A 16827-nucleotide genomic window follows, 5' to 3' on the forward strand; every position below is an offset into this window, starting at 1 on the left:
TAATAATAACAACAACAATTAAAAAACCCTTTAATCTAGTTTAGTATTTAGAACCTGAATATTCCCCCAGATGCAAAATTTTATATTTGGTATTTTTATATATCATTGCCTACTGTTCTTGCCCTGCCCCCCCCCCGGCCCTGAAATGTATCCAAAAGATGTGGCACTTAATCTAAGTCTTCTGTGTTCACAATACGAATAGACTATATTATTTTTAAGATGTTCTGAGGGAAATGAGTTTTCTTTCTTCTATTTTAAAAAGACTTAGAAAATATTTCTTAGAGATGTTCTTTCAGAAGTAATGTAACTGGTTAAAAAGTATAGCTGCTCAATATATTTATCAAATTCACATTTGTATATTTTTCGCCTCTAGGAAACAGTATTTCTATCTGTAATTAGGTCCATAAAGATTATTTGGCATTTGGAAATTCAGAGGAAGTTGTCACAATGCTGCCAGTCTTAAAGTTATTAGATTAATGTTGATAATAATTTACAACAATTAAGTTGGACACTGACTTTGTGTTTTTGATGGCATACCAAGGCATCTTTGCAATTAAAAACTGCAATGTTTAATATATCTTCAGTTTAACATTTTGATTTAAATAGAATGTGATCGATTTATAAAAATGTTTTTCTTTGTGAATAAGATCTTAATGTCTCTGAACAACAATAACAAAATGACTCTTGGTATAGGATGGAACCCTTTAAAAATAAGGCATATATTGGGCATACATAAATCATTACCATCACAAAATCTACAAAGTATCTTGATTATTTTTAATTCTAATTTTTAAATATATATAGATATGAAATAACTATTATAAATTGAGAACAAATCTGTATAAGTTGTGGTTATGTAGGTAAGAATAAATTATTCCTCAAGTTATTTGCAAAATAGTATCATGGCAAGGTCAATTTGATAACTCCAAGAACCCAAAGAAAATACTACCTTTAGTTGAGGTCTGCCATTTAGCTGGACTAGAAAAGGCAACTCTGCATTATTACCTTCAGTTTTCTAGAAGCTTCTATATATTTTCATAGCCATTCTTAAAATTTTTCATTGGAAACCTAAATGCAGCATTCTCAGCATTCACTTAAATAAGTCAAATGTGTTAAAACATCCAAAGTTGCCCTCATGCATAAGATATAACTTACATCTTTTTATTGTTACCATGGCATTAATATACTAATCCACTTTTACTTTGTTGCATGTAAGTAATACAGAGAATATAGTTTCCTCAGAATTAAAAACTACTTTAAATTTCAGGTTAAGGTCTTACTTATGTTGTACCAAATTTTGATCAGAGGGAATGTAAAAATGGCAAAATGGTATCTGACCACATCCATCCAGATACTACTTGTGAATCTTAGTTAAGTCCCTACTCATGGGAGAGGAGGTGTCGACTCATTTTTGGTTTTATAAATAAATAAGAAAATTGAGGTACAATTGGGAGACTCATATCCTGTAAAAGCCAAGATCAAAAACGAAAAATAAAAAAAAGAATTTAACTTTATTTCCTTTGTAAAAAATACCTAACTCCAATGTACTTTCTATCTAAGTGATTGGAGAAATAGCAACAATCCATAAAGTACAGAGGAAATTATGTGTAAGTGGTGACTTACCCATGGGTGCTTACGCCAATAGACTATACATACCAAAGTGGGTTATTTTAAAAATATATCACTTAAAGTAACCTTTCTGAAGCAGATCAACCAGATATCTCTTACTTATGTATTATGGCGACTCTGAGGATCCATGAGATTAAAACGATTAAGGCAGGGCAGAAACAAAACACATAATTTATTAGGAAACCCCATGCCTGTTTGGACAGATTATCTAACAACTACACTTTTGTTTAAAGTGTCTGAAGTACCGCAAATCTTTTAAACCTACAATTTACCTCGTGAAAATATTGCTCTTCTGGGTATGTGGTCATTCATATGCTGGAAATACTGTAAAGAAAAGATCTGAGTCCAGATGAAAACTAAAACCTGGATTATTTTGTCTAATGAGGCAATGGCTAGGAGAGGTACACAAGCTAAACACAAGTGGGATCCTCTGGAGTTAGGGCAGATGCTGGAGCTCCCTATGGCACTCGCAGAGCTGTAGGCCAGCAGGTACGGATGGACACTGGTGGCATGCACACAGTCATAGTCACACAATTCAGAATATAACTCAGTCACAGGATAAGTAGTAACAAAAAATATGAAAACAACAACATTCACCCACTAATCGATTATATGGAATAAATTAAACTAAGTCAGTCACATATTTCTCTTCGCTCTTAAGTCATGGTTTTATTTACGTATACACACAGCAGAATACTTTCCTAACGCTCTCAAAATGCTACAAATAAAAATGAAGGCTTTGCATTACAGCTGCTGGACAAACACGTCAACACTGTCGATGTGTGTGAAAACACAGTTTCTTTGTTCTTTAGCATCAGTGCACAGTGGTATGCAATTTAGGACAGAGTGGTATGCAATTTAGGACAGAAAAAAGAGACGGTGGCTTGTGAAATAGATCCTCTGTTCATCATTGGCACAAATCAAAGAAGGAATTCTTACTGTCCTTGGTACCTTTATTAGGTCTCTCCCCTAAAGACAGATAATGTTATACATAGATGCCTTCAGGATTGAAACCAGATGAGATAGGATTCTGCAGAATACGAAGATTACTGGGGAGCTGCCGAGATGAACCAGGCCGCTTCAGGGACCCGGACTGGAATGGTGCCTCTACACAGAAAACAAAGAAAACCATTTGGTGTACTCAGCAACCTGAAGTAGTCAGCAACACAAAAAACTAGAACTTTTCCTGCCATCAAGAGCCAAAGAGCAAACTGTAGAATTTGCTCCCCTTGGGGCCTGGGATAAGAGGAGAAGACTCTTCTTGACCCTCTCTGTTGACACAAGTAGTTTTCAGTGATTTCAACACCTTTTTAAAAAGGTGAGCATTCTCTCATTCTTGGTTGTTCAGATGATACACATCTTTTAAATATCAGCACAAATTAATAATAAAGACTTAGGAGAGGAAGAAGGGGCATAAGGAACAGAAGCTAATAAAACTCAATAGACAATGGCTCATACATCCGGAAAAGGTTTCTTAAAGAAGCAGTTAAAACAAATGATGTAAGATCTGGGGATTACATGCCCACCTATGTAAATCAACAACCTAGGTATTACTGATTTTTCCCAGAAGCACAAAGTACGCCATTTTTTTTTTTTTTAAGTGGCCCAGGCTTTGAACAGTAGGCTAGCATTTTAACTGAATACAAGTAGTTCCTTCAAAGCTAACCAGTGGGAATAAAGTAAAGAGAGCAGAATTCTCAACACCTTACCCCTTTCTATATCTGCGTGTGAGGCCTCTACTTCAATGGGCTCCGCTGGCAAAACAGTAACTTTTGTCCCCGTCTGTTGGATAAACTGCTGGAGGTTGACTTGCCGTAGCTCTTTAGTCAACTGCTCCAGTTCTTGTTCTTTGTCCTAGGTGGAAGTTAAAATTTGTCTTTTTATTTGAAGAGTCACTCTTGGCCCTCTAAAGACATCCCGGTGATAGTCCATCTGCTTTAGGGGCTGGATGTGTGATCGTGCTTTCCCAAGAACACTGTTAGCAAACCTGGTCAATGTTGCCACAGTGGGCTAAAAAGAGGTCATTTCTGCTTTGGAGCACAGGCGAAAAAATAAGCAAATAAAGGACACAGGGTCTTTAGTCTGTCCTCTTTAAGGTGATGCTTTCCTCTATTAGGAATGCACTATGCATCTGATGAAATAAATCTATGTCTGTAAACTTTAATCAGTAAAATACTAGTTTTCGTCCATCCCAATATTTATGGCAATCTTGCTGTAAGTGTTCACAATTAAATTTCCTTAATGACTTCATAGATGACTGCAAAAATTAATAGTCATTTGGTCCATGAGATTCAGAGAAGTTTTTGTTTTTTAAACTGTTTAACTTTTCATGGGATTCATCATTGAGATACATATTAGAGCATGAGGAAAGCAAGATTCCCATAAGATTTTCGATGTGGGGTTCTTAAGTCCTTGGCAAAGACAGGTATGAGAACTGAAGATCCTTAAAGAAAGGATATCAAGTCTGGACAGCTAGAAAGCTCAAAAAGCACAGAGAGGCATCCCGTGATTTGAATGGATGTTCTTTTTCTCCTTTACTGCACTAGAGGAAAAAGTGGCAAGGCCTCACCTAGGCTGAGTGTGTCTGAAGACTGGTAGGGGTAGGAAGAGATACCAGAAGTGAGTGGTTGTTTCCTCCACTTACTTTGAGTGTAGGGGGCACTGGAGATATGTTAGTTTGATTATGAGATACTTCCCAACGAGAATTACTAGCAATGACTATCATAAATTAGTGTTTCCTGTAAATAATATCAAAGGCAACACAACTTCAACTGTATCCTTTTTAAAGGTCAGAATGAATCCAAATAGTATAATACTGAAAAATCAGAGGTTAATAACCTTCTACTTTTACGGAATGAGAAATTCTTGATTTTCAAAATTTTGGTGGTAATTTTACCTCTTGACTCTTGTTAGTGGCACAGAATAGAAATCATGTAAGTTCTTGAAACCTCAGCTTTCTCTGCTTGTAGAACTGTTCACATTCTAAAGTAGCTCTGCTTAAGCTTCCACGTGCACTGGTACTATCTGGAGATACTTTCACAACAGAGATTCTGAATTTTTAACAAGCGTGCCCTGACTACATGCTTTGAAGAGCAAGCCTCTAAGCAGCACTGACCAATACAGCAACTACCAATGAACACTTGAGATGTGGCCAAATGTAACCAAACCCAGAAATTTAAATTTAATATCTTAAAATTTATTTAATATTAATATTTAGTATGTTAAATATTATTTATATGCAGTATATTAAATATCCTCTTTGCAACTCCCCTAACATCACCATATTTTCAAGAATGGGTATCTGAGAAATAGAAGTTGAGTGATCAGGATCTAATGGCAAAATATAAATGTTCTTGTATGTGAACCAGAGAGGGGAAAATCAGAGAGGAACTTTTGTGCCCCTCTCCTTAGGAAAGTAAGTAATATGGAGAAGAGAAGGGGTCTATTTACATTTTGGGCAAGATGGGGTGAACCACAATGGAGAAGTAATAGATAAGCAGTCAACTAGCCACACAATCCTTGGTAAACCAATCTGCAGTAATCTCTTTTGGCTTTGGTTTCCTTATCTCTACAATGAGAGAAGGTCAGATTCATTATCTCATCATTAGTGTTCATTCCAGCTCTGAGATTCTATTCTCTGTATCCCATTACCTAATGTTACAACGGCCAGAGTAAGAGACCTCTTTCTGTGGAGCAAGAATCAGTTGTGGCTTTAGCGTTCCTCTTTGTTTTGGTCTCACATCTTAGCTTTGTCATAAGTCACAGAAATTCTATGAAACTTATACACCAAAGTAGGTTTCTAACTTTTTAATTTTTTTGACAGGATCCCAAGTAGGCAGAGAGGCAGGCAGAGAGAGAGGAGGAAGCAGGCTCCCCACTGAGCAAAGAGCCCGAGGCGGGGCTCGATCCCAGGACCCTGGGATCATGACCTAAGCATAAGGCAGAGGCTTTAACCCACTGAGCCACCCAGGCACCCCCGTTTTTAACTTTAAATGTAAGAGAAAATGGACAATATTCAAGAAAATGCCAAGAATATATTAATTCTTTTAAACAGATGAAACCTTTCTATAGAAATGTTCTTACCTGTAATCGTTTGGTGGCTTGTCCAAGAGATCTTTCTACAGCTTTAATGCCATTTTCTAACCTCAGACTCTGTTGGCCTTGAATGTCAATTTCTCCCTTGACCTTACCAATCTTTCCTTTAACCTCTTCTTCATTGACTTGTGCCTCCTGAACTTCCCGTTGTAATTTTTCTGCTTCAAGACCACTTTCCATAGTCTGGATCTGGGCCAAATAGTCCTTTAATTTGCTCTCACATTCTGTTATTTTCTGTCTTATTTCTTGAAGTTGATCCTTCAGCTGTTTTTCATTTTCCTGTTCAATCTGCAATTCATTTTCCCAAAATTCTTCCTCTTCAATTTCGACATCATTTCTTTTGATCTTTTGCTCCAGGCGGACAATTTCCTCTTCAAGGTTAGAATTATATTTTTGCTCCCAAAATTGTATTTCAATTTCATTTGATTCTAGCTCTTTCTCAATGGATTGAAGCTTCTCTGTCTGCAACCGGATCAGCTTCTTTAATTCATCTGCTGTTGTCTTGCAGTTGTTCAGCACCTTTTGTTTAAATTCAGTTTCTTTACCCTTCCCAAAAATGTCCATTAATCCTTTGGCACCTCCTGTAAATGTTAATGATTTCCTTTTAGGTTCTCTCCTTTTGATTGATTTGTCAATCTGAGGCCTCAGTTTAGCCAGTGGGGGCAAACTCTGCCTATATAAAGTTCTCTCCGGAATTCGAGCCACACTGTCTGAAGTGGGTCGCTCACTAAGAGATGGCCCCGTCCGACGTAAAATTAGCTGTACATCACTAGCATACTGCCCCCATTTGTTTAAGGATATGATAGGATTTTCATGAGGTGCTAAGTGTCTTTCAGTATCTCTCCATTTTTCTATAAGAGTGTACCTTCCTGTTCGACCTAGATGAAAAAGACAAGAATAAATTGTCAAAGTGGAATATGTGATAGCCAAAATGATGCAACAGAGGACATTATTTGATAACTGTGTCTTCTTGATTAGAAGCCAAGTCCAGTCCATGCTGCCTTTTAAACTTCTCTTGAAGAAAAAAAAAAACCCTAAAAAACAAACCCCAAAACCAAAGCAAAAGCAAAAAAACAAAACAACAACAACAAACTTCTCTTGAAGATATGTTAACAGTATAAAACTATGGCATGTGAATTACATATATCCTTCTGACTTGCTTAGAAATTCAACTTTATACTTTAAACCTCCATGAGACTCTTACATTCTTATCAAATGCCCGATTGCCTAGACCTTCTTGTTTGGGGCAAGACCTCCAGCTGAAACAAAGGATGACACCAGAATGCCCCACTGGAAGCCATGAGGGCCTGGTCTCAGGAGCTAGGTAGAACTTCAAAACTTAAGTAAATTTCCACTTTGTGAATCCCTCTGGTTTCTCTGCACATTAAAACTCAGGGAGGTTGGAAGCCCCATTTTACTCCTGAAGGGAAGTATGGAGCCAATGGATAACTCAGCTCACAGGAGTCTGTACAGTTCTTTCCTCTGTCTTTGCATGAAGGCTTGGCCAACTCATAGCTCACACAGCTGGTATCTTTCTGAATACCTGTGATAAATAAAAATCACCTCAGTGAAAATGATCCTTGAAAATAATTTTGTATAAAAATAGGGGCCCAAAGAGAAGTCTTCTACAGTTTTGGTAGTTGTAACTTCAAAGATTCTTGTTTAAAAAAATTAAAAAATGCAAAAATACTAAAAAACAAAAACAATAAAATCATATTTAAGTAGAAGTTATACTAAACCTAACTGGTAATTACAGAAGATCAAGTTTCAGAAGACAGTATGGTATCATTAACTTGAACACTCTTCCTAAATATCTCCATTTAAGGTGGGTGGGTCAGATAGATTACATTTTGTTAAAAGTATCTGCTGGACACCTGAAAGTAATATAATTGTTACTTGTCTATTATATCTCAATAAAAAAGTCTCCATTACTACTTATCATTATTACAAGGAAGAAAATACTGATGCTGTCATCTTGCAATTACAACACTGGTATATACAGCTATTGATTTATCCTCTTTTTTAATTTCATGAGCTTCTGAACCAATAGTAGTTATTTTCTCAGTTATCAGGTCAATAAATGCAGGTCTAGATACATATCTATGTGAATATCTGTGTATGTAATTCAGAAGTAGCACATTAAGAGTAATATTGCTCTACATGAATGCATACGTTCTCATTTACAGTAACTGAATCTTGGGTACAGCTGACAAGTTGCAGCTTGTGAAGCAAACAGATCGGAGTTTTAATCCAGGGTTTTAATTACCTATTGGATAAACAACCCAAGTTCCCTTCTAAAGTGGAGATACCACCAGTATCTCACAGGCTCTGAGAGCAAGAGTCAGGCATCATAAGATCTATCACCATCGCCTGGCCCATGGTAGGTATTCAATCAATATACAGTGGCCATTATTAATTTAAAGCACTGTTATTCAAGTAACAAAACGGCTGACCAGAAACCTCTCATGACCATAAGCTGACTTAAAAAAAAATCCTTAAGAAACTTTTAGCAACTCCCAACAATATAGCTCTGGAAAGAACAAAGGCGCAGTTGGAAGGCCTGTGTTCCAGTCTGGTTCTGCCAGCTATGTAAATGACTTGCACAACTTATTAAATTTCCTTCAGCTTCCATTTCCTCATCTATAGGGTGAAAATAGTATTTTCTTACTGACAATGTTGTTGCGAGAGTCAAGTGAGATATAAAATATAAAACTATTTTCTAAAATTGAGCACTTCTATACAAATGTTAGTTGTTACTACTGTCAAAATATGTGGGCAAACAAGGGGAATGAAGAAGAAACCCTTAATACGGTAGATTGACTTCTTGGAATAAAAAATATTTCTAGTTGATTTTTCAGGTTAAAAATTACTGTAACTACTCCAAGAAAAAACACATGACAAATCTGCAAGGTTAAAACTGCTCCATGTGTACACACTGCTTCAAAGAACACAGCACTTTGTGTTCTTGGCTTTGCTGCCTATCAACTACTTTTAGAATCTCTTCTCTGGAGCTCTGTGTCCTCATTGGTAATGTGAGGGGTTAGAATAGATCAGCAGAGCATTCTCTTAATTCTCTACCAGGCCAATGAAGCATCTTGAAAAAGAAAATGGAATCATTACATTAGATAAGTTATATTAACAATTTAAAAAACCCCAGTTTAGCCATAATTAAATATGAAGCTGATTTTTCCAATGCTTAATGGTACTGCTGCCCTAGGAGAGTATCTTAGTAGAAGATTATTTAGAATTGCTTCTACTGCCAGTTTTCCCTTTTTGTTAAATAACACATATTTAGTGCAATTAGGCAAAAAGAAAAAAAAATCCTATCCAGCAATATAAAAAAGCTTTTATAAAACATAAATGAATTAATAGCTTTGATTTTATTATAAAAATTAGGTTTTAGATAGGTTATGTAAAAGTTAAATCCCATAATCATTATTTTTAATACTATGCTTGGCAAGGCCCTAAAGATCCTATTTCATTTGGAGAGATTCAAATTCCTCCTGCAAAACTCCTTTTCAATGCATTTTATTAAATGGATACATGTAGTTATACTTGGCACACTATCTTGATGGACCCATAAGAATAACAAAAAGGAGTATCTACCCATACCCACCTATCTAGTATCTGCAGCATTTGTACTTGAGGCTGTTTGCACTATCTAGAAATGTATGCCACGTAAGTAATGGTACAAATATAAAATACTGACTATAGTTTTGAATAGTTGAAGCAATTGTGTGATTTCAAGGATCATTAACTTCATAAATTAAGGAAAATCACATAAAGAGACTTTAACACATTAGTGGAATCTTACTGGATGACTGACAAAAGGAAATAGGGTAACAGATTACTCTGACTCAGTTTAAAGAAGAAAAGTATGTGTAACTGTGGAGTAATATGAAGTTTTTGAAAATATACACCAAAACTCAAATACGGGTCACCCAAAAACATTACGCACTTATTTCAACCACTTTTTCAATAGGGCAACCTTTTTAAAAGAATAATTTTAGGAAATTTCTTAGAGCCAAAGAACAAAATCATGATTTAAAAGTCACATCTTATTATTTATTCAACAAATCTATACTGAACACCAAATATCTGTCAGAAATAATGTTAGGCCCTGGGGGTTCTATTAATCATCAACCCTCTTGATAAGATTTAGTTTTAACTTACATTTGGTTTTTTTCTTCGGTTTCAAATACTTCTTACCCAAAGATGAATACTGTACATTATTCAAAAGAATATGACAGAGAGTTCGCATTAATCTCTTATGAATTTAATGCCAACATATCCTCCTGTTTCTGGACATATTAGAAGTAGTAACAGGTTATTCTTAGTCATGAATAATCTATCCAAGCACACTGAGCTTTTCTGATAACAGTTTACTTTGCTCCTTAAGCTATATAAACATTTTGGATTCTTATACAGACTCCAGTGAACATAACTAATCCTTCTCATAAAGACTTAGAATTCTTAGAAGGAATCTTGATCTCTATAAAAGAAATTACATTGTATCATTTTATAGTCTGTTACACGCTTTTGATGCTTACACATATATATGTATGTAAAACTAAAAAACATATTAAAAATAAAAATACATAATATATACGTAATCCTAACTGGTTTTATGAGATAGGCAGTATAGCTTTATGATCCTCAACTCACTAGTGAAGAAATCAAAGCTTAAAGAATTTAAAGGAATCTTCCAAACACATCCAACTATCCTGCAAATTTATCAATGAATTTTCTGTAAGTCCTGAATGTAGCAATTAAGATAACTTTAACCATGGAGTGTTTATTTCATGATGACAGTGACAGAATGTATATATCTCTGAGTATAACCTATCAGCCAGCTGTGCACAACTCTTAGCTAAATCATTCACAGTTTATTTTCCCAGTGTGTTGATGAGTCACAGAATTATCATGTAGTCACAGAATTACTGCATATTATTTTAGGAACTATTTAGGATTATATGGTAAGTTTACTACTATTAAAAAATAATGAAAACATAAAATTTATTGATTTCATGATGATTATCATTTACTTTGCCTATATTTGCTAGGCACTATGCTACTTACTTTGCATAAATAATATTAACCAAAATAACAGCTAGCACTTATCACTATAGACCAGTTAGAGTTGGAGGATATTTTGTTAATATAGAATAATCTAACCCATCCTGTCTGATGCATGCTATGAATTACATGTCTTCACATTAATTAATGTCTTATGTAGAAAATCCAAAAGGTATTTAAAATTATGAATGATTACATTATTGTTATAAATATCAAAACTGTAAAACATGATCTTGGCTATAAAAAAGCAGTATATTTTACTATTAAGTGTTTTTATTTCTTATTTCAATATAATTCAGTCAATAACTATATTTCTTAACAGCTGTCCACTGGATTATAGGGGTTATAACCAACAGGGCATAATAGTAGTTAAGAGCAGGGTTCTTGAGTCAGACTATTGGTTTGGATCCCAGTACCCTCCTTACTAGCTACGGGAGCTTGTGCAGGTTATCTGATATTTGTGCCTTAGCCTGATCATCTCTAAAGTAGAGATAATAACAGTGCTTTCCTCATAAGACTGTTATGAGGATTAAGTGAATTAAGTGATGTGGACCATTTAATTCATGATCCAGTAAATACAAAATGATGATTTAAAACTATCAAGAATTATGGAGAGTAAAATCTTTTTTTTTAAGCTCATCTAGAGGTACATAAAAAGTGCTGCTCATAGTGATTACTCTTAGGAGATAGGGTCATTTTTTTCTGCTTTACTCAAAACAGTCTACAATGAATAGTATTATTTTGTAAACAGATACAATATCAATACATTTGTAAAATTCTAAAATTGATAATTTATGTATAAATTAAGAATTAAGTGTGGCAATAAAAATATTATTTTCCTTATCTTCTAAAGGATCATATAATTCTATGAAACATTAGGTGGTCACCTAGCTCAGCCTGTAATTTATAGGAAAAAAAACTAAAAAATTCATTCATTTATGCACAAATATGTATTGGATGTCTGTTACTTAGGCATGGTTTTAAGCTATGAGAATAGATAGTAACAAAACAGTAGTAAGCAATATACAACACACAAATAAGTAAATGTAGGTCTACTGTCCATTATGCAACAGTTTTAAGGCCAGATATGCTGAAAATTCAGAACTTTCTGGATTTTAGAAAGGCAACATAGTGCTATCCTATATGTCTGTAATCAAACATATTAAAAGGTATAAAGTAAAATGTATCAATGTTCGTATCAAATGGAATAAATATAAATTAAAAACAACCTCATATTAAATCAGAGCAGTTTTTACCACCAAATGAGTTCAAGACATTCCAGTTACAGCTAACTTCAAATGAAGTATGATAAACTTCAGGCTTTCAGAAATGTTTAGATTTGAAAATGCATATATGGTCTATATACGTGGCCTCTATGTAATGTCAGGAATGGTAGGTGCTTTAGAGAACACTAGAGTATGGCAGATAAAGAGTATGTGAATGTATAAGCATGTGTGTGTGCATGTGTATATGTACATGTGGTCAGGGACATCTTTTGTGAGAAGATGAGATTTAAACAGATCCAAGGGAATGAATTATGAAAATATCTGGTTGCAGAGTATTCTCACCAGAGAAAAGAGATGCAAAGATTGAGGCAGAAATGTCTTTGGTGTGTATAAGAAGGGACAGTCAAAAGTAAGTGGTACGAGATAAGGTCAGACTGGTAAGGAGATGAAGTATGGATTCATTAGGGTCCTGAAGACCATTATACATAGGACTTTGGAATTTTCTGAGTACAAAACCACTGTGGATGGGGGGGAAGTTTGAGCAGAGGAGTGATATGATTCATATTTTAAAAGTATTACTTTAAAGAGAGACACATACAAGATAGATACATCTGCCTTTAAAGGCAGATACACACACACAATGGAATATTACTCAGCCATAAACAAGAATGAAATCTTGCCATTTGCAATGACGTGGATGGAACTAAAGAGAATTATGATAAGTGAAGTTTGCCAGAGAAAGACAAATACCATATGAATTCACTCATGTGGAATTTAAGAAATAAAACAAATGAGCGTAGGGTGGGAAAAAAGAGAGAGAGAGGCAAGCCAAGAAACACACTCTTAACTACAGAGAACAAACTGATGGTTACCAGAGGGGAGGTGGGTGGGGGATGGGGAATAGATGATGGGGTTTAAGGAGTGCACCTGAGTACCGGGTGTTGCATGTAAATGATGAATCACTGAGTTGTATATCTGAAACTAATATTACACTCTATGTTAACTAATTGGAATTTAAATAAAAACTTTAAAAAAGCATTAACTTTGAAAAAAAACTGTCGAGAATAGGCTGGAGGGGACCAAGATGATGCAGGGAGATGAGCTGAAGGCCACTGCAAAAATCTACATGAAAACTGATGGCGGCTTACATCAACATGTTAACAGTGGCTGTGAAGAGAAACAAGATTTTGCATATATACTAAAGATAGTACAGATAGGATTTGTTGATGGAATGGTTGTGAGATATTAGAACAAGAAAAGAAATGAAGATCACACACAAGTTTTAATTAAAAGAAAAGAATTTTCATTTGCTGAGATAAGGAGAAGGAAGAAATTTGAGGGTGGGCAATAGTTGAGATACAGACACTGGAAGTCTGAGTTAGCAATTAGTCATCTTCTAGAACTGTTTACAATACCAATTAACCACTAGCCACATGTAAATTTTACTTAAAAATTCATTTCCTCAGTTATACGAGCCACATTTCAAGTATTCAGTAGCTGCATGTGGCTGGTGGTTACTCCACTGGACAGCACAGATAGAGACCACTACCATCCCTGCAGAAAGTTCTACTGGACAACACTGTTTTAGAAACTATGCTTTACTGATTACTTACTTTAGGCAAAGCAATGGTATAAGATGGATAAATAACAGGACCCCTATGTCAGAGGGACTTCCAGAGAAAAGAAGTAAGTATTAAATAGTTAAACTAGAATTAAGTATAAAATGTGCTTGTTTGAAAACTGATTTTTAGGGTGCCTGGGTATCTCAGTCTGTTAAGCGTCTGCCTTGGGCTCAGGTCATGATCGCAGGGTCCTGGGATCGAAGCCCTATGTTGGGCTTTCTGCTCAGCAGGGAGCCTGCTTCTCCCTCTGCCTGCCATTCCCCCTGCTTGTGCTCTCTCTCTCTGTCAAATAAATAAAGTCTTAAAAAAAAATAGCAAACTTACTTTCTTGGGGCAAATCATATGAAACATAGCTTTTAAGGGACAATCCACTTCACCTTGGACCCCAGCCCCAACCAATTGTTCTATTAAATGCTAACTCTGGCCCCAGGACAAGGAGATACAGGAACAAGATCACAAGAAGTGAGAACAGAGAAAAATTCTGAAACTTCAGAATTTTGAATGGTACCAGGCAAAAAAGGAGTATGAATCAGAAAACCTTCCCCTCAGTCTCCTTGATTTCTTCCTCCTCTTTTCCTCTCTAATCTTTTGTTAGCCATACTCTACTTAAGTTCTAAGCTACTTGAGGGCAGAAATACATTCTTTTTATATTTGAGGGATATTGTAAAAGCAAATGCATTTTCTGGACTATAACTTGAAACAGATGAACAGTCAAAGGCTTTCTGTTTCACATACAGATTTGAGAAGCAGTTTGAACTGTGAAATAATGGCATTTCTGGGATAGTTTATGGGAGAAACAAGACAAAATACTCGAAATTGGGAATGTGTCAAAAGCCAAGCATATATAGTGACCAAACAGTGCACGGCAGGGCGGTTTAGCTACTTCATGCCAATTAAAGGGTTTCAATTATGTTTTTATTTTGTTATTCTGTCTCATAATTTGCACGTGTTCTATTTCCACCACCTAAATATAACCTGTCAAGGTAGTCAAATATCAGAGTAGAAAGGATTTCTTTCCATATTATTAGATACATTCAACAACTGTTACCAAATTATGTTTTGTCTTTAGCTATTTTCTAATTCAATTCCATTGACTAACAGCCCTGAGTCAAAAAATGTTCACCGCCATATATATTTGCAGATTGTTAACGTATGTAAATATTTTTACATCTTGGTGGTTTCTTTAGAGAAATTTTAGCTTCCCAGAAAAATCCCTAACAATCCCTAATTAAGAGTATATCTTTGATGCTTTCACCCCATGCACCAAGAGTGTGGATTTAAACCCACAAAGGTATTCTACAAGTTGCTTCATTATAAATTTTTTAGAAACATCTGCAGCTTGGTCAGTCAATACTCTGCTAATAGGATAAACTTTTATTGTGTTCAGCCACAGAAATTCTGGGGTTGGATGTCACAGCATTAATTTTTCCCAACAAATCCTTTATTATTTCTTACAGAGGAAATAAGGTCAACATGCTATAAAACTCTCATTTAGTGTTTAAACTTTGAATACCAATAACTCACATTACAAGATAGAGAAATATTTAAGTACACATCAAGAGCATATTACATTTGATGCTGAGAAAGTCTGACGGCACCAGAAAAGCAAGAGTCAACCATCCTCAGCTGGCTGCCGGCTGAACCATCTCTCAGGTGAATTCTGAATTCCATCAAGTATTCATGATACAGAAAAAGAGTTGTTTAGCCAAGTTTGGAGATATACCATAAAAGCTCTGTATTCAAGTTGTCAATTTTTCAAAAACAGCTCTGGACTGAGTTAACAGGCAGCAAAAATCGAGGTAGATTCAGTTAAAACTTTTAGCTTGTTCACAAGCAAGTAGAGTATACTATTTAGTCCAAATGGACAAACACACACCTTGTACATCTGGACACTTCCCCCTTGAAATTATGTGCAAAAAATGTGGAGGCCAGATGGACAGATGCAGCTAGGTGCACCCCTCAGCTCCCTGTATAATACATTTATGTTCTTTTAAACCATTGCCCATGGTTTGAGTCTCAAATATAACAAAGAAAGTTAGATTTGACAATTGCTAATTTTAGAGTTTTTACTAAGCAGAAAGAACCCAATGATGATTATTTTTTTTTAAAGATTTTATTTATTTGACAGCGAGAGATCACAAGTAGGCAGAAAGGCAGGCAGAAGGAGAGGGGGAAGCAGGCTCCCCACTGAGCAGAGAGCCCAATGCGGGGCTCGATCCCAGGACCCTGAGATCCTGTCCTGAGCCACCCAGGCACCCCCAAAGATGAATATTTTTATTTAAATAAATTATGTGGGGCTTCCCCCCCTCCCCGATTTGTTGATTCTTCTCATCAGTCACTGAGGTATATTTAAAAATCTCCCCTTATAGTGGAGTGTTAGTTTCTCTTTCTAGTTCCATTGGTTTTAATATATATATGTATATTTAAATATTTTATTTATTTATTTGATGGAGAGAGGGAGAGAGAGAGTATGCACAGAGGGAGAAGCAGACTCCCTACTGAGCAGAGATTCCATCCCAGGACCTTGAGATCATGACCAGAGCCAAAGGCAGACACTTAACTGACGGAGCCACCCAGGTGCCTGGTTATATTTAAGGCAATTAACTTGTTGTATGTAAGTTTACAATCTTTTATCCTCCTTTGAATTAAGCCTTATCTATGCTAATATAGTAGTCTCTTCTTTGTATTGCCCTCTGTCTTAAAGCTATTTTTAAAATAGTAATATGCCTAAATGACTTTATTTTGGTTAGTAGTTAATTGGGTCTTGAGACAAAATACCTCTCAGTTCTTATGTTTTACCTTTTTTCCTATCTTTAATTTTTTAATTTTTATTATGAAGTATGGCTGGTATACAATGTTTTATCAGTTTCAGTACAACACATTGATAATTCTGTGTATTATTCCCTGCTCACCACAGTAAGTACAGTTATCATCTGTCACTGTACAATGTACTTAAAATATTATTGACTATATTGACTATCTACTTTTCATCACTGTGACTTATTTTACAACTGGAATTTTCTACCTCTTAATCCCCTTTACCTACTTGGCCAATCCCCACAACACCTTCTCTCTGACAACCACCAGTTTTTCTCTGTATTTGTAAGTCTGTTTTTGTGTTTTGCTTTGTTTTTCAGATTCTACGTATCAGTGAAAGCATTTGGTATCTGTCTTTACTG

General features: G+C 35.4%; 1 protein-coding gene across 5 annotated transcripts in view; it reads right to left on the reverse strand.

The window, feature by feature from the left end:
• Window positions 1–2477: 2477 nt before the first annotated feature.
• The window catches only part of RASSF8 (Ras association domain family member 8), a 126252-nt gene continuing 111902 nt past the window's right edge, over window positions 2478–16827 (reverse strand). For all 5 annotated transcript variants that reach the window (XM_032855227.1, XM_032855222.1, XM_032855223.1 and 2 more), the window contains 3 exons: window positions 5713–6602; window positions 3339–3483; window positions 2478–2736 (listed from right to left, as the gene is read on the reverse strand). In XM_032855227.1, the coding sequence (XP_032711118.1) occupies window positions 2615–2736; window positions 3339–3483; window positions 5713–6602 (1157 nt within the window). In that variant the 3' untranslated portion in view covers window positions 2478–2614. The remainder of the gene's footprint in view (window positions 2737–3338; window positions 3484–5712; window positions 6603–16827) is intronic.

Source organism: Lontra canadensis, unplaced genomic scaffold, assembly GCF_010015895.1.
Source record: "Lontra canadensis isolate GAN:19392208 unplaced genomic scaffold, GSC_riverotter_1.0 scaffold9, whole genome shotgun sequence".
Lineage (NCBI taxonomy): Eukaryota > Metazoa > Chordata > Mammalia > Carnivora > Mustelidae > Lontra > Lontra canadensis.